Here is a 22,838-nt window from a genome sequence, read left to right as displayed (position 1 = left end):
TAGCTGTCAAGGAGAAGGTCAGAGCTTTGAAAAGACCATCCATCTCCAAATGATAAAAGTTTTTTCTTCAAAGAGAAATCTCATCCCTTGTGTGGATGGACTTTGTCTACTAATGACAGTACATGTGGCTGCTCCTCTGGAAGGGCTGTCGTGGTGTGCCCCAGCCTCCTCCTGCAGTCCAAGTCTCTGTAAAGCCACTTTTGGTCTTGGGGTTTGCAGTTTCAATGCTATTTTCTTTATCAGAACCATGTGAAGTGTATTTAAAACTGTTCAAATTAACACTGAAAACAGTCAGAGAACTACTGACATTAGATCTTGGCAGACATACCAGAAGAATTTTGCCTTCTCTCTTATGATCATTCCTGTTTGTCATCTGGATGTGGAAGCATTACTATTCACCTGCAGAAGGTTTTCTGAAATTTGCAGTTGTAATTTTTATACAATCAGCTCATATTCCTTACTGTCTATTTTCCCTTTTATACTGAAAATTTTTCAATTTTCAATTTTTCAATAAGTGTCATTGATGTGGGGAAAGTGAAAGCATATTAATAATTATGGAAATTAATCTTCTTTGCCTTAACTCCACTTTTGCTTTTGTCACATTTATGGTATTCTGCAGGGAAGCCCACACATTCTGTTGTCCAAGATCTTTGGGTAGACCCTGTGTGCTTGTATACAGCCAGCAAAAAATTGGGCCATGCTAGGGGAAAGCATGCAAGCATTAAAATAAACAAAACAATTGCTTTTCACTGTGGGAGCATACACCAGACACCATTAGCATAAGCAGAGGAACTTTAGCATTAAAGACATTTGAATAATAGTCCTCAGCCTTCTCCATTGTGTGTCCCTGCTTTACACTGTGCAAAAATCAGATCTTTCTACCCATTTAGCCACAAAATTAGGACGAGTAAATGTAATTTTTTTTTATTAACTTCAGAATGAGCTCTGAGGTGGCAACCACAGGTGGAGAGCTTGAGCAGACCATAAACATTCCTCTCTTAATCAAGGTTGACTTGGGGAATCCATTTCTGTCTTTACAGACAACAGCATTTTCTATATCTTTTTCTCTGTGTGGGGGAAAATACATTAATATCAGATATTTTGTTTTATCTAGTCCTTTCTCACTTATCAAGTCCTTGCAGAGAATCACCTAAGGTAATTGTTGGGCTGCTAAGAACTACATCAAACAAAACAGTAGGAAAAAAAATTAAAGAACCTCTTTATTTCTCCCTGCAAAGAAAGAAATAAAGAAGCTACATCTGAAGTATGTTTATTTTTAGTTGTTTTTAGTGCAACAAAATTTGTTTGCCTGACATACAGAGCTGAAACTAACTTTTCTGAACCACATTTTCACCCTTTTTGTTGCAGAATTATGCAGCCATTTTCCACCATCTCCCAATACTCTGATACAAACTGCATTGGAACCAATGCAACAAAAGTCCTTTTTTAGGTTTAAATTTCACTGCTGGCAAAAACAAGAGAATTCTGGAATAGTGAATTTCAAGAGAGTTTGCTCATGGGCAGGGACAACTATTCCTTTACTGGAACCCTGCACACTTCAATAGCTAAATGCTTTCAACTTTTTTTAAACAGTATTAAGGAAAAAATATCCTCAAGGCATTATTTTTAAAGAGGACTTCAAACATTCCATGAAGAAAAAAAATGCAACGTATTTGAACACCAAGGGATTTGAAGTAGCAAATCTGTTAAAGTGAGCTGATCTTTTGAGTTTCAGGGTTAAATAAGTATTGACCACAAATTAGCGATGCAGACTACTGAAAATTCTGAGGCATTTCAGATTCCTAGCTTGACCAGCAGTAGCCAGATTCTGTAAGAAATCATTTATAAATAAGTTAATTATGTTAGCTCAATTTTAAATTAACTATATTTCATTTTTCCCTCTGAGTTCAACAAAATCCATTATAACATTTACAAGAAGTGCAAGAAAATCCAAGGTTCTTAATCTTTTTCACTACATAGACTTAATTCTGCAGTAACTCAATATTAAAAATTTTAGAGTTTATATTTTAAAGCAGCTGTGAAGCAAACAGATATGCAAGGGTAAATCTGCTCATCTTGAATCCTTCTGCAAATGGTCTGCTCTGGAGGTCATATCAAAGAGATTCTTTTTCCAGCTTAAACCTGTCTTTTCTAAATAGATCTCAACCTGATCTCATTTAATGCATTGATGTCTGGTTTCTAAGTCATTATATTTGCTGTATTACATATCAAAAGGACTCTTGAGAAATTCCCCCGAATGGATAATTCTAATTTCTTATGTATAGCTACTCTATATTCACTCTGAGGACAGCTGTATTGTATGCTAAACCACGAATTGTAAAAATTGATCCTTTTGTATGTAGGTTTGTATTAAATTGAGATACTCTATTTTTTCCTGTTTGTTGCCACACATGGGTTCCTGGTGTCAGTTTGTATTTGGTTGTTTGAGCATATTAAAGTTTTGCTAGTGCTTATGATGTTCTTGCCAAGAGCACTCTTGCAGCAATCTGCACTAGAACAGTCTTTGTGCCAATTACTTCAAAAAGTATTCAGTTATAAACCCAATTTCTATGGCTACTTTTTCAGGTTGCTGTGTATTGATTTCATTTAGTTTCTATTTTTCCATTTCTTTTAATGTTGATCTTCAAATGCTTTTAAGTTTTGCATTATGAAATGACAATACAGTGTTGATAGAGTTGTTAATAAGACATTTATAAAGGTTCAAAGGTATTAAACCTAATGATTTAAATTAATAATACTGCATATATTTAAAGGATGCTGTTTAAAAGTGGAAAGTTTAGAGTCCTTATTGGAGGGGCTTATGAAAATGGAAACCTTTGCAGTGACATAAAGCAAAATAACTGAAAAATTATGATGTGCTGAACTGAAAAAATATAATTATAAATGCAACATGATATTTCTTGAGTTTATATTATAAAACTGATTTCAGGAGTGTCAGCTCTACAACATCTTTTGTTCAGAGAAAAGCAGCTTGCTAATCCATTGCAATTAACAAAAAATCACAACACAGGAAAATTAACCTGTTTTACAATACAAATGTGCTTTTGAAAGGACAGATTTGATCATGCAACTTCTACTACTACAATGTACACCAGTGCAAAACTGGACCTCAGAATTCTAACATGAGATCCATCATGGCAATAAAGACATATGTGCCCATATACAGCACAGAACACTGTGCTACGCTGTACTGAAGAGGACCTGCTTATCTAGTACCCCAAATTAAAAAAAAAAATGTAAATGCGTCATATAGCAGAATGAAAAAGCCGTAAGTTTAGGATCTAATAATGTTAACCTAATGGATCCATAAATACTGGAGGAATCTCTGGTCTGCTGTTCATTTCCCAGTCTGTTAAAATTTGATAACTCTTCAAAAACATTTGTGCAGTCTTGAAAATGCTTTTGTTTTGGTTTGGTTTGGTTTGGGTTTTTTTTTAATTACAGCTTTAGTAGTTGTTTATCATATACCAGTCTCCCATTATTCTCACAGAGTAGTTTTAAGATAGACTTAGCCTTGCCAATGTAACTTGGGAAATCTCATGTTCTTGTTTTACCTTCACCCTTTTTTGGAGAGTTTGAAAGCTGTCCCCACTCCCTTCTCTTTAGTTTATTTATCTAAACAGATAACAGAGGTAAGTGGGAGATAAACCTTCAGTATCCTGAGGTTGAAGAACAAGCAGTTTGTTGCATGTGTTCTCAAAATAGTAACTTTAGCACAGAAGAGATCTGTTCCCTGTAGTGTACTTGAATGAAAGTGACTGTGGCTATTGTGCTTGCTGCTGATCTCAACATTCCCCACATGCAATCAATAATATTCTACTCAGGTCATTTTAGGGATTGAGCAGGTGTTTTGAACTGAGCCTACCACACTGGGTTGTTTCTCACATGATGCTTGCCTTTAAGCACCAATAGGTTTGAGGTCTCGTAAGGATACTTTTTTTTAAACCCTTTGGATTAGCTAAATTCTTCTTGTCACTATTTTAAGCAGTAGAATAGCTTTTGAATCTTATTATATGAGGGAGTGATAATAGAGGAAAGATGGGAAAAGCCTAATAGGTCTCAAAAAAACTAGTATCGACATTTTAGCAATAAAATACATCCTGAGACCAAATATGCTGTTTAAATGTAAATACCATTTCTATTTTCAGACTGTCTTTTGCAGGTGTATCTGAAGGGATTTTAAATATACTTCTAGATGGGAAAGAGGCTATTGACCTTGAAACTATGTATGTGTAAGGAATAATCTTCCCCCTCCTTGAAATCCAGCTCATATTCTTTGAATGGGTGCTCAAGACCACAAGTCTGAGCAGTGGTTTCACATGGCATTCATTGCCTAACTCAATCAAGACCGACTGCAAAGCTGTTCCTCAGGAATCATAGACTATTGCCTTGTCTTATTTTCATCTACTATGGTTGTGAATGTAACAGTGACAGATGCACTAAGTACAACTTTTCTTTGTTCTGGTGCAGATTTGATATAACAAGACAAGGTCGGTGTGTAGACAAAATGAAGAATCCGATACTGAAGTTCAGGTTGATAGACATGGTTATACTTTTATGTCAGAAAAGGAAAAACTTTCAGATGTCATTGTGTAAATTCCCAATATGACACTGGGCTCTGTTTTCCTCTTAGTCCAGAGGAAATTCTGCTTCCAAATATTCACTCTTACTTTAGAAATCACCTGAAGCCATGCAGGAACTCATTACCATGCAGAGCGTTAAAACATTCATCTCACTAGTGTCACATACAGATTTTGAGATGCATGAATCAGTGAGTGAAGGAGCACACAGCTCTTTGAAAGGAAAATGAGAGAATATGGGTATAGTTTGTAAGATATTTCCTTGGCCAGTTTCATCAGTTTAAATTGGCTGTGTTTTAAAGATTTAGGTGTTGATTTTGGAAGTATAAAATAACATCTTTGAGAGACCAAAACACATTTGGATGTTTTTGTATGTAATTTTTTTCTAAAAAAAATATTCTACACAATAATTTTAAGACTTCAAATTTAATGTCTTACTAAATGAGCTGGAGGGACAACTTCTGCCAGTGCTGTGGTTTCACACACACAATAAACTGGCATAATTATTTACACAGAGAACAAAAGAAGTAGTTTAGAAATTTGTTTCAAATTGAAGTTTAAGTTTTGAAGAGACATGTGAAAGGTGAAATTCACAGATTTTTCATGCTTGCAGGTTTTTATAGCCTCTGGTAATGCATGTCCTTACTCTGACATCACATATATGTGAAAAGATGGATGTAATATTTAAAGATATCTTTTGACAAAGAAAGTATTTCCATCTTCAGAGGTGAGATTTAGCTTTAAAGGATGATGAGCAGGTTCCAGATGTGTTTTTCAGTTGCTGGGTTTTACTTTCCTTAAGTATTGACAGAGGGAAGGTTTTATCAAGGTCTTTGTGATGCACTTGTTTATAATGAGTAGACATTAGTAGAGCACATCTAAGTGCATATCACTAACAGATGACTAAAGAGAGCATATGGCAGGGAAAAGAAATATATATTTGTCCAACCAATGTGGCTTGTTAACACTCCCACACTCATAAACTCATGTGTTTACATGTGCTTACAATATTTTGCAAATCCGTTTTCTAATCAGCTAAAAATAAAAGCCAAATAATTTTTTGCAATATTGGAGTGTTAGGCAAAGTTGATTTAGATTTTTTGTTTTAAACAAAGCAATTAAGCAGTACAGAAGATTTTACAGTATTTGTTTTGCTTCAGCATTACGTTTTTACAGTATATGTGTTATTTTCATTTCTCAGTATTAAAAGTTTTGGTTTTGCAAAATGTTTTTTCCTCACCCACCTGCCTATCCAAGGTTATACTACAGGCAATAATATAGATCAGAATAGCCTAAGCAAAATTCTGGTCTTGATTGGGTCACATGATTTATTTCAACCATAAGATTTCCCTGGGCTTCTATAGTGTGAATCATAGAATCACAGTTACACCTACTAATAAACAGTTTGTAAGCAAAGAAGTCTCTGGACAGTTAACCTGGTCCAGCTCCCAGCAATATAAAAAAAAAAGTCTTTTTATTAATTTAATTTAAAAGGTAGATGAAGAAATTATGGGGAAATCTGTACAGTTCTTGACATAAAAAGTTTCTGATGATCCTGTGATCAGGAGTAGAGCATTCACCCACGTTTTTGTAATAGAACACAGTATCACTGTCTTCTCTTGCTGTGACATCTAAATGTGCCTGTCTATTCATATATCATTAATAGAAAGAAGATAATTTAAATATTGATTAGGACAAAGTTTTCAAAAAGAAGCATTTATAAAGGAAACTGCACAGAAGAGCTGAGTTTACTTTTTCTTTTCAGTAAATTCCTAGCAAATTCTTATTATATATTTACATCTGGAGCCAAGTATTGTCCTTCATAAAACAGTTTATTGTTGCAATTTAGCTTCATTAAAGTCATAATACTGCTTTAGGATATGATAGACTAGTGCTGTGGGATTGAATTATAAAGAGATTAATTTTAGCTACGGGAGATAATTGACCCTATAATTCCTATCACCCCTAATCCCAGTTCAAATGAACCAGTGTTAAAAGTGGCAATACTCACAATATAGACAAGGTCATGACCATTAGAATTGTTTTTTACTACCAATTAGATTTTCCCACTTGGTGCATTTGACTAATGTTGTCCTAGAAAGGGGTTTCAGGCATGGAAATACAGTTACTTTAGAGGCACACAAGCACTGGAACTGATGGGTAGTTTGCTGTACATTTGCCAGTGTACAGAATTAGAATGAAGTTGAGTGCTGACCCCTAAAATTTTACTTCACATAGGAATTCAGAATATGTTTTGATCCATGGTGGAATTAGGAGCATGGTAAATAATTTGAATCTGGAAGCAAATTATCTTGAAATTCAACAATGTTAACATATGGTTAACATAGCAGGTTTGGAACTGTCTGTACTACATCTGAAGTGTATTTCAGATGAAGAATCAGAAAAAAAAGTGAGGTACTGCCTGAATAGAGAGTTGTTCAAAACCAAATAATTTTGATATTTAGCTGCAAATGACATAAAGGTTTAGAAAAATACAAAGATATATATATATATATATATATATATATATGATATTGCTTAAAAATTCCCTAAAGTGTTCAAGTGTTCGTGCCAACTTCAAACACACTAGCATAAGGACTCTTACAAAAAAACAACAGAAAAATGATACTTTTGCATAGCATGTTCAGGATAAGATAAATTTTCACATTTTTACCAGTTATCCATCAGCATTTTTCCAAGCATGTACAGATTTGAGTTTTGCAGTAAGCTGAAACTGCATGATAAAAAGAGACAGATAATGATAAAAAGCAGATGTATATGTAAGCCTAGCTTGAAGGAGCAAAATATACTATTACTGCCCCTCCTGTGAAGTTAATCCTATTTCTTTCAGCTATTTCTTCATTAGTTAATGAGGTTCTAAGAAAAAGAAATAATTAAAGTGGTTTTGAAATACTATTTTTGCATCTTTGCCTTTAGGAACTTTTTCAAATATTCATAGAATAGTTTGCCCTTGAAAGGTGCATTAAGTGTGAGTTTAGGCAACAGTTACTTTAAACATGGGTGGTCAGAAACCTGTAACTGAAATTGCCATGCACAGCAGCTAATCAGTTTCTTCATTCAGATTCACCACACTGGCTAGGCTCAAATTTTGCAATAGTTGTGAAAGGATATGTTTCAATGATTAGGTCAAAAAAAAAAAATAATTTCAAGTCTTATATCATAGACCTATTAGCACTAATTGAATCTGAATTTGGATGCACTTTGTGATTTGTGGTCTTAAAAATGACAAATTTTCTTCTTACTTTCTATTATCAATCTCAGATCAGAAGTAAAGGGTTTGTCTTCTGTCTTTGTGAAATGAGTATCAGTGCACTTTTACCCCATTTTTGTCACCTACTCCTGTGACCCAGGAATTTACCAACTTCTCTGGGTAGGGAGTCTAGTTTCTCCTGCCAGTTGTCTTAATGTTGATGTTGTACCACATTCTGAGGATGAAAATCTGTGACAGCCTACAACTGGCAATTCTTGTGCCTCTCTTATCCATGAGTACAGGAACTGTAATTTGCCTTTTCATTTCAATATGCTGTATTTATATTATTTTACTGGATAAAACAACCCCTTTATTTATACACAAAACTCCTGAAGGAGTGAAACTGGAAGTGGTAAATTATTCTTTTCACAGAGTTTCAGTTTACTATATTTCAGGGAACATAGAAAGGGGATACAGTTCTTATGGATCCTATTGGATCTGAGCATCTTCTGGTATTATCTATCTTGTGCATATGGAAGAAAACCACCACCCCCAGAGCTTTCCATACATGCCTAGTGCACTAGGCAAAGGCCTTACATGTATACCAACTCTTTAAATGTTTTGCTGTGGATGCAGAAAGACCATCCTACACCTGAGCTCACAGATCACCTGTAGGCTGTTGCTTCTCCATTTGCCAACCACAAAGAAGAAAGTCAAGGCAGTGTTTCCATGGTGTACGTGATAACTAACTCGATTAAATCCATTATGTTTCAAAAGTGCTGGTCTTTCTTGTGCTACATTCAATTTCCTAGTATTATAAAGTGGTTACTTTATTAATTTCCAGCTTCATTATTTCAGTTTTATCCCACTCTCTCTTTTGTTGAATTTCTACTTCTGTGATGGCTTTTCCTTCTTTGTGTAACAGCCACCACAGCAAAAATCAACACCACAGCAGTTCTTAGGTTTTTATTTGATGAATGTGGAGTGTTTGCCTCTTATGTTCTTTTTGCCATGAGGACAAATAGGGCATGTTGACAGCCAATATTAATAAGCTTAACAAGATAGTGGCAGTTACTTAGTACAATTTTAGGCAGTGTTAGTGATCTGTAGGGAACAGTAAAGCTATCCTTTAAAAAAAACTGATGTCACAGTTGCATTCAGAATTCACTGGTATTTTTTATTGTTTTTATTTTCCAGGTGATTCATATAACGGGCCGGTTACGTCTGAGAGTATCCCTGTCACACGGGCGGACAGTGCCCAGCCAAATCATGGGACTTGTTGTCGTTGCTCATGCTTTGCCACCTCCTACAATTAATGAAGTCAGGATTGACTGCCACATGTTTGTCACTCGTGTGAATATGGACCTCAATATCATTTACTGTGAAAATAGGTATGGCCTTTAGATCCTTTACTTCTTTGTTTTAGTTGCGTGTATTCTTTGTTCCATGGGCTCGGCAAGAAGTTTTGAAATTTTTGACTCTTGCAATGTCACCCTGGTGTTGTAGGAGAGCATTGAATTCACTCTCATCATCGCTACCTTCATTTTTATTACATGCTTAGAAGATAAAGGTAAATTTAAAACTGTAATTTGCAGGATGTCTTCTGGAACAGGGCAAGATACCCCAGGAAATATTCCTCTAAGCTTTCTCTGCTTTTAACAATCTTTCACCGTCCCTCTCACAGGCAAGATTTGGGACTAGACAGACGTTGGTCTGACCTGTATGCCTGTCCTTATGCTCCTCCATCCTCCCCTCCACAAGTTTTTCTGTAGGAAGTTTTAAAGTTTTCCATTTTTGAACTAATTTGCAGATTACAGCTATCATGCTCAGTGTTTAATGGAACAGAAGCACAGATGGCCTAGATAGTAGGCTAGAGAGGTGGGATCTGTTGCAGTTAGAGGTGGGAAAACTGTAGAATAAAATTGGTTAAGGGCATACTGGGACAGACAGCAGTGAAGTGGGAACAGGTGATGAGGAGCTGGCTGGGGGGGCTGTGTTCTACGTGATAGTGCTGAGTGATCTGGGGAGGTGAAAGAGAGGATTTAAATTCAGTCCCGCTCCCTGGGGGCTGGGTGCCCGTGGCGCTGGGGGCTCTGCGTGGTGACCTGTGAGGGCAGGACATGGCAGCCAGGGCCCATGCCACCCCCCAGAGGGGAGCTGGATGGCCGGGGGGCACAGGGCAGCTCCAGCCCCTGCACGGGCATCTCCCGAGGACGGCGGTGCGAGGGCTGGGCCGGGCCAGGCAGGGCTGTGGGAGCCGGGCACGGACAGGGGCTGCCATGGCGGGCTGGGCTGTGCGTGGGGTGGGGAGGGCCTGGACAGCAGAGGGGTGATCAAGGCCATTAAGACCTCGGAGTACTGATTTTGAAAGACCAAAATATAATCCAGGGAATAGGTATTTAGAGCAGAGTGAAAATATCTGAGAAGGAAATTACATGTAATAGGTTTGGGTCCATTGATGAAGTCTGAGGTATGGGGAAAAGGTTGGAAAGGAAGAAGGAACACAGCCAAAAGAAATTTTGTGAAGAGGACATCATCAAAAAGTGGAAGAAACAAGGTGACTACTGCAAGCTTTTCTTATGACAGCAATGATGGCATATTTTAAATTGAGTGGAAGCTCTCTTATATAAGAAATCATAATTGCTCAATTATAGTGGAATACCTGTGATCAGGATAGCACATCAATATAAACTTTTATTAAAAAGGATAAACAACTGTTTTGTTGAATCAGGATCTTAAACAACTTAAAATAATCTTGGATTTGAATTATGAGGTTGTCTTTGCTGCCACATTGCTGCATTGCTGCAATACTTTTTAAAATAATATTACTTGACTATTAGAAACTTCATCTATACTTCCAAAGAGTTTTCTAAAAGGGAATATATTATTCTTATTTTTAAGCTTGGAAAAATTGTTTAATGGAAAATGGCTTGCACAAGGCTACAGAATAAGTGGACAATGGCATTAAAGCTTGGGCTTTTTGCAGGAGGCTCTACCCAGTGAGTATCCAGATGCTGTATAATCTGGCAGCTGGCAAAAGAGCTCTGGGTGTTAGGAATAGGATCTAGAACAAAAATTTTCCCTAAGCCTCTGATTTCACTGTGCCCTACCTAGGTAGTAATGGAAAACTGCTACCACTGCAGAGATTTTCAAAGGCCTCTGTGAAGTCAGTTGCTGGTATCTATCCAGTTCCTAATGAACAAATTCCCTTTTAACAAAATCACCTGCACTTACTGCTGCCTTTATTGGCAACCTCCATTAAAAAAGCCAGGAATCAAATATATGTGAAAAATGAACTCTTCCATCAGGTCAAGAATTATATGAACTTTTAGGCCAAATTAGGAAGATTTATGCTTTCTCTGCTGTGAGTTTGGCATTTTTATGAGCCCTAAATAGTATATGTGGGGTTTTTTTAATTAAACATTTTTCTCAAACCTTCCCTTTATATTCATGTAGCAATAAAACTTTCAAATGCCCGAGAAAGACATCACTGAAAACTGTAAAATTCATCAGGTGAGGTGTACTGATTGGTAGTCACATAGGAAGTGCTGATAAAACATGGTAAACTATGTTAAGACAGCAAGAAAGTGTTGAGTTTATTAATTTTTTTCAATTTTTAAGCTGAAGGCAAAATTATAAACCAACTTTTTCTTGTTTGTTATGGATTTATCTCATGGTAATGCAGAATGCATATAGTGGTACTTGAATGTATGCTACAATAATTCCACTTTAAACCTCTGTGTCTTTGTTAAAAATCTGTTTAAAATATTTTATAAAAGTAGTTTCAACTAGTAGAAATACTTCTGCCAGTGCTGGGAGGTGAATGTGATCTCACTGATGCAGCAGGATTTTCACTCATGGAAAATGAAATAAAATTGAAAGAACTTGGATTTCATAACAGCTACAGTGCCAAATATGACTGTAAAACTGAAACAAAACAAAAATAAAATAAAATAAAAACAGAAAATGGGAAGGAATTAACAGAACAGCTGATTGAAGTTGTCAGATTAATTATCTGTGTGTTTGCCAAGGCTGTTCTCTGAGTCAGGGACGTTGGGATCTCTCTTCTGGGATTATAGAAAAGGAGGTAAGTATCCCACCCTGAATATATGAGCTTGACTCCTGGCACTTGCGGGCAGCTACGAAATTCTTTGTGGTGCCACAGTAAAGCAAGCACAACATTGATGAAAACAGAGAAAAATGGATCCATGCTGGGCAAGCTGTAAGCACTATTTATGGAGCAATGGGGAGTTACTGGCAGCTGCAGGGAGTACGGAGCAGAAGCCATGCCACTTAACTGAAATGAATGCTCACAGTGGACCATTGGATCAGCAGGGGTGAGATCAATAGTACTCCTGCTTTTCCAAGTGGTTGCCTGCTTGAAACAGCCGTGAGCAGGAATGACATTACTCAAGTCTTTGGGTGCATCTTGTTACTTTCCTTGGAATGAAGAGATCTCCTTCATAATCCTGGAGTCAGTGCAAAAACTAGCCAGATATTAGCTTCCCTCTGAGAAAAAAATTGTTAGCTAGTATACTGGCTGTTTCTAAAAATTAATATTTTTCTTTGAGTGTAAAATAAGGGCGTAAAATTTTGTGGCCTAAAATGTGGTACGTAAATCTGGGTCTATTTTGCTAATGTAGGATTTGTGTCTTCTAAGATTCACCATCTAAAATAATCTGGGATTTCTTTATTAGTCAGTGGAGTGAGAAAAGCACCTGCAAAGGATAAATCACCTCAGATGGTGATAAATAACTAAAAGCAAAATGAGAGGCTGCTGCTAGAGTGCATGATCAGTCTGTGTGTTTTCAGAATCAACTGTTAAGGATTGAAGACCATTTGGAGAGAGAAAATAGCCAGTTTAATGTGGACTGTGATACCACATCTGCTAAAATGTCCCCAAAAAGAAATAAGCATATGGCAGAGGTTTAGCTTGTTGACCATGACAGTGGTTGTCAGTAAATCCTTCAGATATGCAGAAGCAGTCTTGTGTAGCAAACCTCAAGCCTACAAATGTGTGCACAATTTCAGCAAATTCAGCAAAACACTGTACCATATGCCTACCTTTAAATTTCAATCATGTTAACAGTCCTGTAAGTCAGTGGAACCATTGATCTGCTCAAACAAGCCTGTGCATATGTTTTACAGGACCACAGGATAGTGGCCTGCCCCTTTCTACTAGGCCAGCAGGGTGGGATTTCCTCTCTCTGATTTTATCATAGAATGTACCACAATCATTGAAGATTATTTCAAATCCTAAAAAAATATTCTATATCTAGAAAACAGACATAGTTTCAAATGCTTACGTGAGCAGGACATTTTCTAATTTTCTTTTTAATTTCTGTACTGTGTTTAAGGACGTTGACACCTTGACTCTCCATAATACAAGTTTACACAGGCACGCAGACTCAAGTACACAGACACACACACACAAAGGTCTGCAGAATAGATTTTAAAGTTTCTGTGTGCAATAAACAACAAAGTCCCAGTTGAAAGGGCCCAGAGTGAAAGCTGAGCTCCCAAATGAGTTAGACTAAAAAAGATAACACCCTGAGGCATCTGTGTGTCTCAGCATTTAAATTATATCCCTTGAAATATGAGTTTGGACTTGGTGCCAAGAAATGGTTGAAGAGCTTTTTCATGAATATACCCAATAGAAGACCAATCTGTTGAAATGAAATGTGTCTCTAATCATTTGGTATAAACATAACATGTTTCTACTTTATTATGTAACCTTGAATCATCTTAGTCTTTTAATGAGGATTTTGGATTGTCACTAATGCTTTACAATTTCATGGAATTATATTTTCCTGATGTTATGCTACATGGAGAATATGTACTAGAATTTAATTTTCCACTTAGTTAAATAGATAAAATAATTTCCAGGTTTCTTTAAATTTTTTTTTCCTCTAAGGCCTTGTCTCATTTGTACAGATATTCCATTCAAATTATATAATGCTGAAAAACTTTTTAGCAGATTTAACTTTCTGAGTCATTTGACAATTCTTTTGTTCTTTTCTTTCTTGAATTATAGGCTGTATGTTCTTTTTCCTTTTTAGGATTAGTGATTACATGGATCTGACCCCTGTAGATATTGTAGGAAAGAGGTGTTACCACTTCATTCATGCTGAAGATGTGGAAGGCATTAGACATAGTCACTTAGACTGTAAGTACTTCCAGTTTTGTCAAAATAATCTGGTACAACAACTGATTGCTCCTAAACTATTATTTATGCTCCACAACTGGGATCTTCATCTTACACCTGCCTTTTTTTTTTTTTTAAGGGGTTTTCATAGAGGATGGTTTAAATGTAATTTGTGTGATTTATTTTCAAGTCTTTTTATAGACATATAAGACCATTTAAATATGTGAAAATAAACATTATATTTTTATTACTTGAATTTCCAGCAGCTGTTAATTTACATGTGCTATGCATTATTTTAAGCATTAAAGAGGTATTGCTTACATGAGAAACTCCTTCCCTGGTACAGGAGAAGAACTCCTCCTGTGAGAATTTTGGGTTTTTCTGTGTCATAACATGAATGACAATAAACTGCAGCATAATTGGGATTTCACCAGGTTTTTTCATACAGAACTGAGCTACAGCTCTACTAGTGCTTTAACCACCCCATGTGTTAATACCTAAATGGCCCCGTCCTTATAGCATCTATGTCCCTGTTATATGCACACTGGTAGTATCTGATTAGGATAAGGAAAACAGAAGTACAAAAATATTGCAAGAGACAAGCCTTACCAGAGAACACGTGCAGTGTCTGTGTATGGGGGAAGGGAGGTTCAGCATGATTCCTTGTAATTAAACTCTTTGTGTTTCTTTTACTAAAAGCCATAGGGCCTAATTCTTTTCTTGTTGAGATCTGTTGACTTCAGTGATGGGGCTTCTGATTTACCCTTGTGCGAAAAAAGATTTATGCCCATAATCTCTAATTTATCTGTGCCTGCAGTGAAGACAGATAATTCTTTGGAAGTTTCAGTGACTGACTGAATTTATGATTGACTTTAGTGTTTTTCTTAATGCAGAAGACGAACTGCAAACGGCTTCTTAAATTCAGAGTTACAGATTTGAGTAACTCTGCTCCCCCTGCATCATGTCCTGGTAACATTTCCTAATAATAGGGCAGCAGCCCAAATGCAGCCACAGTTAATTAGATTTTACAAAACCATATGACTGCACTAGAAGGCAGAAAAAAATGTTCCATCCCAAATTACCTTGCATGATCTTGCAAGGGAAGATAAGAGGATATCTCTGACCGGAAAGCAGGAGAATAGGGACAGCTTCTATAACAACATATGGCAGCCAACAGCAGCATTAGGCTGTGTAAAGACTTCAGAAGTTTCTAGAATGTAAAATGTGCTTGGCATAAAGTCAAGCTAGATATATTTCTGCAGGAATAAAAAAAATAAAATCAACTATCCAAAAGGATAAACAAAGTAATTTTGTGTCATTTAAATTTTAAGCACTTGATATCCAGGAGAATATGTCAGTTGCTGAGAAATGAAGGAACAAATTCAGAAACTCAAATTCTTGGTGCTCTTGTAACTGGAAGTCAAAACTGACAAGTTGCACTTTCACTGCACTATCTGGCCAAGGAAATAAAAGATATTTATGACTCAGATTTACCTTACCACCTGGCATAGATGAACATCACATTTGAAAAAGACCTTAATCTTCTGAATGACCACTTCTCTCTCGAATAGGATATCTTTTATGAAACATTAATCTTCAGAAAAATTCAAGATCTATGCAGAGAGTATGAGTGCAGTGTGGTCAAGTATTTAAGCACTGGACTAGAACTCAGGAGACCCTGAAGACAAGAATGACGTCAAGAAAATCATTTCAACTTTCTGTATTTCTGCTCTCACTGTATGTCCAGTTCAGCTGATTGCAAACTTTACACACACAGGAATTTCTCTCGCTTTCAACATCCACAATGTGGATGCAAAGCAGGGCTCACAAACTTTGCTGCATGGCTATAGCATTATTATTTTTGCTAGGCTAGTTGTTTTTTTTTTTCAATAGACAGGGATGGTTACATCTTTTATGCATATTTGTTTTTTTGCCTTATAGGAACAAGATGTTCATAGAATCATTTAGGTCGGAAGGAACTCTGGGATATCATCTAGTTCCACCTAATACTCTAAACAGGATCAGTAATAATTCAAAACAAATTTTTTAGCACTTTGTCTAGTTGATGTTGAAAAACTTCAGAGTCATCTATAATTTCTCAGAATCACTAACGTTCCAATTAGCTTAATAAGTGTCAGTTATCATCACTGTAATTTTGGGGGGCTTTTTTCCCTCCTATCCAGTTAGAATTTCCCTGTTTTGATAGTACAGCTCATGGCTCCATCTTTGCAGTATCCTGCTTGCAGATATGCTGCTAGGTACCCCTGAAGTCACCTCATCTTCAGGCTAAACAAGCCTAGTTCCACAGCCTTTCCTCACAGAGCAAGTACACCAGCCACTGGGTGCCTCGACAGACCTCTTCTGAGCTCACTGAAATTTATCAATATATTTCCCATGGTTGGAGGCTAAAATTAGATTGCAGATGCAATTGAATGAGTGATGAGTGAAGGGGAATAATGACTTTCTGTGCTCTGCTGGCTGTACACTTTTTAGTACAGCCCTGCTGATTCATGCTTAGCATAGTGTGCAATAGGACCCCCAGGTCCCTTTCCACAAAGCAGCAACCCAGCGAGCCAGTTCCAAGCCTGTAACATAGCAGGGAATGTGTCCATCCCAGATACAGGACTTTGCATTTGTCTTTTCATATTTAAACTTGTGCTCTTTATGAAAGATCTTCAAGTTTAAATTAGTCTTGAGAATAACTGGGGAAGTACTATAAGTTCTGCAGAAGCCAAAGTGGCTTTGCCCAGAGAGATGTTTGACTTCAAGCATTTGACAATACAAATTGTATAGAAACCAAGAGAAAAAAAAATTGTAGAACCCCAAAATACTTCATAGCAACTTGCCAATCCTAAAAACTCAAATTCAAGCCAAACAAGAAACAGAAAATCCTTCTGGTTTAGTAAAACTACAATTAGACCTAAAATTCATTAACTGGTGTACACTGGCTGTGGAAGGTGGAACCCAGCAGAACTGGTTCCCCAAAACAGAGAGCACAAGATATTTGCCAGTACAACATAGGAAATAGCTGCTTGAGATCATAATGGGAAAAAATAAAACAAAAAACAAAACAAAAACAAAAACAAACAAAAAAAAAAAGCAAACCAAAAAAAGCAGATTTGTGCAATATTTTGCAGAGGACCTGGAATCTAAAGTAATGGATAGAAAGCACTTGTGAAAAAACAAAGCCGGACTTGAGAAAGTAACAAACTGAAAAGATTGTGTTTGATAGAGGATGCAACCAAAAATCTTGATTTATTTTTACAGAAGAGAAAATAATTTTCAATTATTAAAACAAGAAGAAATCTGAATTGCAGTTGTAGATTTCTTGTTTAAAAGAAACACAAGTAAAACTGCTATTCTGCCTATTTACTGACAACATATCATAAGGAAAAAGTAAGACCATTACATCCTGCTTTCTCATCCAAAATATTCAAAGATATCAAAGAGAAAAACAAGCAAAAAAGAAAACCTTGCACAAAATCACAAGAAAAAAAATGAAGAGGGTTGTTGATTACTTCAGATCATAGTAGCCCATTAGAAACATAGAAAAGCAGGCCTTGTTAGCTCTATCTCATATAAAAGAAGACAAAAGCAGTTTCAGGAATGCAACCATAACAAGTATAATTGTGAAGAAGGTCTGCAAGGCTATAGCAGTGACAACGGGCTTTTGTGAAGGATCTCCTGCCCTAATGAAAGGTCATTTATGGTCACTGGGAAAGCTTTCATTGGTTTCAATGGACATGGGGGTTATGCCTTAAAAAAGCAATTTTTTGTGGACTAAAATTCTGAGCTCAGCCAAGTAAATAGCAAAAATTCCACTAGGTGGAATTGCCTTGAATCCCTTTTGAATTAATAAAACAACATTCATACTCTGCCTGCATTTATAGCAACACCATAATAAATGGCACGATAACATAATCTTTTTCCAAACAGAAAAAAAGTTTATGGCAATTGCTTCTCTTCTGTTTCATTCAAACTTTGAATGATCATGCTCTTTCACAAATCTCTCAGCCAATTTTTTGGTGTTATAATTCTACCTTATTAAGCTCTTTCCTGTTTTAAAATGATTCATGGTTTCAGGAGTTTGGGAATCTTCTTATTTGTTCATCTTCACAATGGTTGTTGAACAAATTGCTGGTAGAATCATTATATAAATTGAATTTTTCTCACAGAGGTCATAATTAAAATGTTCTCCGGTCTAACAGCCTGTACACATCCAGTATCATGACCCAGCTGTTGGCTCAGCTAACACACAAAAACTGGCTAAGCTACAACAACTTTTGTTTCAATCCAAACCCTCAAAAATTACAGGTCTGGCTGTACCCTGGCACAGATAGAGTCTCTAATCCCAGCTCTGTAACAGAGCTCTTCATTAGGTTACATGCCATGAAAGAATTGTAATTGAATGTTTTGTGTTTCATAGTTATGCATCTAGAACTACAGCCTAGAAAGACCCATGATGGGCCAGTTCTACTTCACAGCTTGTACGAGTGGGGAAGGTGATAGATCTTCTCTATTTCCTTACCCCTGTGTAAAAGCAGTGCTGGACTGAAGTGCGTGTCAAGCATAGGGTAGTTCAAACACTTTCACCAAGCCATGAGTCCCTGCATGAGAACTGCCTTTGTTCTTATGACATCAGTGACAAAAATCCCTCATCTTAAAGTTAGCAGGATACATTTGATGTCAAATCAACACCAGAAATCAAGCAGATCAATAAAATTACTGTTGTATCAGGTCTTAGCACTCTCTATAGAACACAGCAAGGGCAGTTGCTCCTCTTGGGAGTACCATGCTGTGCCCGTGTGCTTCCTTTTTTTGACACCATTATCATTCAGAAGTCTGTAACAACCCTTTTTTTTTAAAGTTCATTTCCTGCTATGAATGAGTGGATGTCATATGCTGTAGGAGTATGCATCTTCTATTTAATTGTAAAAAATTAAAGGTCTTCATTGAACATCAAGTACTTTATGTTACTATTCAGTGAAGGTCATTAAAAAAATAGCAAGGAAGGATAAAAGTCAAGACCTCTGAAGGCAACCATGAATATACTTTAGGGCAAATATATGATAACATGCCATAATTTCAAAATTAATATATTGTTTGCAAGAACACTGTCATAAGTACTTGCCAATTGGTATTGGTATGTAATATGTGCTTTTTCATTTTGCAATCCTAATTGAGGTCTGAATTCAGAAACCTGGCTCTGACAAGAAAGAGACTGTTGTTGTCAGCTATTGCTTAGAAAATATCTTCCTCTTTCTTCAGGATTTGATTTACAGCTATAAGAAATACATTTCCTCAGGAACAGTGAGCCAGAGCAGTTCATTTCCCATAAAGCAAAGGTCTCTGATGAGTATGTTTGGTAGCACTCACTCTCATCTACTTTATCTGGTTTCCAGTGGTTAGAATAATCCAGTCTTTCTGAAAATAAACTATTCCACATTCACCTTTTTCATGGCTCCCCTATTTTTCAAGGAATATTACCCCCTCAGTCTGCTTTTAAATCAGTTATATATTCATGCTTTCTTTTATGTATGTTCAGTAGAAAAAAATCTATTGCTCTACAAAATATTGCTTAGAGGTTTAGCCTACCAGCTGTAGTTGAACTAACCCTTTTAACTTATGCACATCAGTTATAATTTTTTATTCTCTTAATAACCTCAAACACATGAAAAACAAATAGAATGAGTTGATAATTTCTAACAGTAAAATACTTCACATATTTTGCTATCATGCTGTGGAATAACTCTGCAATGTCAAGTAGCTCACAATTAGTAAAACTGTAGGGGGAAAAAAAGAAGTGTTTTGATCCTGAGGAATTTTTATCCTAATCAGATCGAAATTTCAATGCTCTTGTAGTGCTTAATATCTTCAATAAGCAAAAAAATCAAACTGATTCCAATGTCAGGTTTTACATTCCAGGACTGAAATAAAATGCTAAAATATACAAATGAATCTCATGTTTGGACAAGTTTATTATCATCACTGGAAAGCAAGATTGATTCTAAATTAGGCTGATAGAATGTCAGGCTTTAGCTATTTCTTAAACTAAGCCCAACTGGCACCCTGATGACAGCCTAGTGTATGTTGTTTTCAAAGTATTGCAGAAGTGCTGGTCTGACTACCTGCACAACCTTTCTCCGTGTCCATAGTATAGGCCTGCAAAGATTCCTGTATTGGACACTTGGCACCCTTTAGTGTTTTTGGCTGGAGCTGGTGGTGATACAGCAAGATGAGGGAGGAGATAAGAAACTGGAAAAAATGTAAGCATGTAAAGAATTTTATTTTTTTTTTGTCTGATATGAGGCAAAACAGGATCATGGACTTTGGTTTTAGCACATGCCTATTGTTTGTTTCTCAGTCCTAATGAATCTTAAGGTTACTACCCTAGAGTATAGACATTGTCATGTTTTTTAGCCCTACTTTGAAATACTGAGGATGTTGTGTTTGCTCCTGCAAATTCTTCTTTGGGTTACATGAGATATTGGTCTGTGTAGCTTTATTTTTTTGTCTGCTTTTTTGAACAAAGCCAGGTACTTTAGAAGGGGGAAAACAGTCTGTAGTATGCAATTATGTGTACCTTGTACCTTTGTTTTATACACTATTAACTCATGGCTGGTTCATTTCTTGACAGGTGATGCTTATATTTTTGTGCATGGAGGACAGTTGTTGCTATTGTAATATTTGGTGTTTTATTTATTCATTAACCAGAAAAATACTCATAAATCATTTTTAATCCCAAGTAATTTCCAATCTTTGTAATATTTTGTGCCTCAGTTTTTCAAATGCAATTTTTTTTCTATTGGACAAATGTTTTCTGTATGTAAAGTAGGTAAGTGTTTATCAGGAGAATCTGATCTTTGGGATAGTAAACAAGCCAGAAAACTCAACAAATATTAACCTTTAGGGTATTTAAATCATTAGCTGCTAAACCTAGTTGCAGAATTTTGTCTTCTGTAGCTTAGCAATATCCAGTTATTCTGAAAGGTACCTCAAATATTATTTGCATCAATAACCCTTTAACTTAATTCCTGATGCTGTTTGATGCTATTTCATCTTCAAATTAAATCTAATACAATACTGATTTTGTACTGATTTTGATTCCCATTTCAGTTTGTACTTTCAATTGTGTCTTCCATAGCTCATAGTTAGTTGAAATTTGCACCCAAAATCTCCTATTTTGACCTTAGAAGTGTACATAATGTCAGCTGTATAAATACATGTTGCATTAAGGAGTTATAGAGTGAAGGTTATGCTCTGACTTCTGCTAGTAATCTCTGTATTTTCCAGATTCTCTGTTAATAATTTTCTGGGGTCTTTTTAAAGTTTTTTTGTGCTCAAAATTTCCAACCCCAAAAAGAAATTTAGATATTTTGATATTATTCTTGTGATAAATTGCAGAAGTATATGTTAAATAGCAAAGCCATGGGAATAAAGGACGTTATTGTACACATCCAGCAGCTCCACCTTCATTCTGTCCACTAAGCTATTTCTATTCTTTTTGCTAGGGGATGTAAATGTATGCCATTTTTAAAAAGGACGGAAGTAATTCATTCACCTTTCTATCTTCATCGTTGAGGTTCTCTCCAAGATTTCCAAGATCAGAAGTTTCCATCACCTTGTAGTCTAAATCAGAATGTGTCTTGCCCCACCATAAATCCAAGAATGGATTAAAGATTTTGCTTGAAATTTACTAGGCTCTGAAATACCCCATCCTATAATGTCACTATGAAGGTATGACAGAATTGTTGCAGACTTTTTCAGGATTTTAGAAACCTGTTAGTGCTGTGGTCTATTTCTCTTCTTTTTCTTTTTCAAAGGTCTGCACTACTGACCTTGTGTGTCTAAGGGAGACAGTTTTCAAGGCTGTAAGGATAGAAAAACAGTATCAGTAAATTTTGTAGCACATATCAAATGTGTGGAAGTAGGTCTTATTAGCACTCATTTGAAAGAACCTGCATAAATCACCTGAGGCTTTGCCATCCATGTGTCATGTGGTGGGTCTGTGTTGGTTTTGATGCCTGGTAACCTATAAAGTGTGTGGGCTGGTTCAGGACTTTGCCTCAGTCCTTTGGAATGTCCTTCAAAACACCTGAACCTTTTACTCAATGTCCATAGGTTGCTAAGTATTGCTTCTGAGAGCATAAAGTGCATAATTATTCCAAAGTTCTTCTATTTTTATTTTTATTTTACAAAGTTTCCTTAGTTGTTTTGGTTTTGTTGTTGTTGTTGTTGTTGTTAGCACTAAGCTCTGTTATTAAAGCCTGTGGACAAAGGTGGAAATATTTGGGATTTTTTACTTTTTACAAGCCATCTGGCATAAAGGGACAGTATGTTTCAAAAACATCTGCTGTCAGATGGGAGATGGTGATGCACCTCTGTGATGGTTAGAGGGATTTTGAACATTCAGTTGTGCCATACCACCATGACACTGTGCTCTGGATGCCTTTTCTCTAGAGATAAGCCTGAGGAAATCACTCATTTAACCCAGACCAAGCACAGAAACAGGGACACATCCCAGAAATGAATGTTTAAAGGAATCCTGTCCCTTGAAACAGACCATCTTTAACCTAGGTAATTCAAAGATAAAATTAATATTGCTGCCAATCTGCTTCCATGAATCTCCAGTCTCTTTTTCTGTTTTTGGGAGATGTAGTTATGTATAGTCCACAGATACATTTGTCGTGGAAAGGGTTATATTCTAAAATCATTAATCTTACATAGGTTGTCATATGGTGGACATTAATGCTAGTGGAGAGATGGAGGACAGATTTCAGTTTCTTGAGCAAGCAAGGCCAAATTTCTCCTCTGATGTTGAGTTTTAGTAGCTAAGGGCAAAATTTGGATCTGGGATTTCATTTTCCCCTACAGTTTGAAC

At 36.3% G+C, this 22,838-nt stretch overlaps 1 protein-coding gene across 4 annotated transcripts in view; it reads left to right on the top strand.

Moving 5' to 3' along the window:
* The window catches only part of NPAS3 (neuronal PAS domain protein 3), a 588,970-nt gene that overhangs the window by 548,769 nt on the left and 17,363 nt on the right, over window positions 1-22,838 (top strand). For all 4 annotated transcript variants that reach the window (XM_021542665.3, XM_021542664.3, XM_077784039.1 and 1 more), the window contains 2 exons: window positions 9,010-9,203; window positions 13,872-13,978. In XM_021542665.3, the coding sequence (XP_021398340.3) occupies window positions 9,010-9,203; window positions 13,872-13,978 (301 nt within the window). The remainder of the gene's footprint in view (window positions 1-9,009; window positions 9,204-13,871; window positions 13,979-22,838) is intronic.

Source organism: Lonchura striata, chromosome 6 (assembly GCF_046129695.1).
Source record: "Lonchura striata isolate bLonStr1 chromosome 6, bLonStr1.mat, whole genome shotgun sequence".
NCBI classification, from domain to species: Eukaryota; Metazoa; Chordata; class Aves; order Passeriformes; family Estrildidae; genus Lonchura; species Lonchura striata.
This window is presented reverse-complemented; position numbering and strand designations above follow the sequence as displayed.